Source organism: Egretta garzetta, unplaced genomic scaffold, assembly GCF_000687185.1.
Source record: "Egretta garzetta isolate BGI_Z169 unplaced genomic scaffold, ASM68718v1 scaffold331, whole genome shotgun sequence".
In the NCBI taxonomy this organism is placed as follows: domain Eukaryota; kingdom Metazoa; phylum Chordata; class Aves; order Pelecaniformes; family Ardeidae; genus Egretta; species Egretta garzetta.
The window spans coordinates 380,699-382,606 of NW_009258544.1; the positions used below are offsets into that span (position 1 = coordinate 380,699).

The window sequence follows — 1,908 nt, forward strand, 5'->3', positions numbered from 1 at the left end:
CTGCGCGCGGCCCTGCCGGGCGGTTTGGGTTTGCTTCCAGCCACAGGCAGCGCTGGAAAGGCAAACGCCAAACCCTGCTCCAGCTCTGAGATATATTTTACCAGAAACAGCCCCCCAAACCCAGGCAAGCCCCTCGTTACCCGCCACAAAGCTGATTTTGCACAAAGCAATGGCATCAAGGCCGGGAGCAATGCAGAGATGCATTTGCTAAAAACATTCCCATTAAGCCTTGGGTACCCCCCCTCCCCGGGAATGCCATGCCTGGGAAGGGACACGACTGGGGGGTCTAAGGCTGGTGCAGAGGCGCAGCTGTGGGACTGGTCAGCCAAGCGGGGCGAGCGGGGGCATCTCCAGCACACCGGCCCTGCTTCGGATGCTGCTCGCCCCCCCAGCCCGTCCCTGCACCCCGGGGTGCGGTGAGGGACTCACCCTCCTCGGCACGATCATGGAGATGGGTTCGATCAGCCCCTTGAGGGTGATGAGCTTGTAGAAACGAAAGACCTCGCAGGCTGACACGTCCAACCCGTGCTTCGGCATCACCCCTGCAGAGAGGCACAGACAACGACCCCCGGGTGCTGCAAACCCCGGGCAGAAGGCTGGGACCCATCCGCCCCCCCCCTGCTCCCAGCACGGAGTAGGACCCCAAAATGTCCTCGCTCTCCATCAGGAGACCTAGATTTTTGCTGAATTAATCCCTGCCATCACCCTGGGGACCAGGGACACAGACCTGGCCCACACCAGGGGTGTTTGCAGGGACCAGGTTGGACGGGGCTGTGGGCAACCTGATCTGGTTCAAGGTGTCCCTGCTCCCTGCGGGGCGGCTGGGCTGGGTGACCTCCAGGGGTCCCTTCCAACCCAAACCATTCTGTGATTCTACGATTCTAGGACATTGGGAAAGGGCTGAGCAGCTTTTATTCAGGACAAATTGCAGGACTCACTGACTGATGTCCCCTGGTAAAGCCGTGGCACATGGGACAGCAGGAAGGGTGTCCCCAGGCGTGCGTGGGAGCCAGCCCCAGCCTGGCTGCAGTGCTGCGGGGAGGGCAGCAGGACAACCCGAACACTGCAGCCCTGCGTTGGCGCTCCAGAGCTGGCACAGGGCCCACCAAACCCCTGCCAACCCCATTTTCAAGCAGCATCTGAAGCAGCACCTTCCATCAGCTGCCTTTGCCCATGCAGGGGCAGCAGCATGGCCATCCTTACCCAGTCCTTTTTGTGGGGCCGGGGAGCGAAACTCCATGAGATAACTCAGGTAGGGCTTTTCCGAGCCGATCTCGTAGTACCGAATGTTGCCATCACCCTGGAGCGAGGGCAGGGAAGAGAGGGGTTGCGCTGCTTTGGCAAACGATAAGATGATAACAACCCCCAGCACCCCATCCTTGGGAAACGCCGGGGGGAGACAGGCTGGGGATGCCGCAGCCCCGGGCATCACCCGGCAGGATGCTGCCCGCTCATGCAACGCGGCGGGCATCTCCAAACCAGGGTTTCGTGGCCAAATTGCTGCGTAACGCTTTGCTCGGGGCTCAGCACAGCCCTGCTCCCAGGACGGCTCTTCCCCCCGGCGTCGTTTGCTGGCAAGAGGCCCCTTCGCCTCCCCGGGATGCAAATCGCAGCCCCCACAGCCGCGGGATGCGGATTGCAGCCCCGTACCTTGCCAGCCAAGTACAGCATGTGAGTGTCGGCGTCGTAGAAAGGGAAGAGGAGACCCGAGAGCCCGTCGATCTCCTCCTCTATCAGGGGCATGGACAGGTCTTCCTGCGTAAGAGGAGAAGGCAATTCGTTAAGCAAGAGGTCCCGATGCTCGCGGTGAGAGGGGGTCCCGGTGGGGACGGAGCGGGGGTCCCGGCACCCACCTGGTCCCAGAGGGCAATCTGCCGGGTGGTCCAGGGCGAAACCCCCGTCGTCAGC

General features: G+C 62.3%; 1 protein-coding gene across 1 annotated transcript in view; it reads right to left on the minus strand.

Annotated features, from left to right (window-relative positions):
* CORO2B (coronin 2B) overlaps positions 1-1,908 on the minus strand; it is a 10,235-nt gene that overhangs the window by 1,322 nt on the left and 7,005 nt on the right. The window contains exons 5-8 of the mRNA XM_009647324.2: positions 1,854-1,908; positions 1,651-1,755; positions 1,204-1,300; positions 430-542 (exon numbers count right to left, since the gene is read on the minus strand). Of these exons, the coding sequence (XP_009645619.1) occupies positions 430-542; positions 1,204-1,300; positions 1,651-1,755; positions 1,854-1,908 (370 nt within the window). The remainder of the gene's footprint in view (positions 1-429; positions 543-1,203; positions 1,301-1,650; positions 1,756-1,853) is intronic.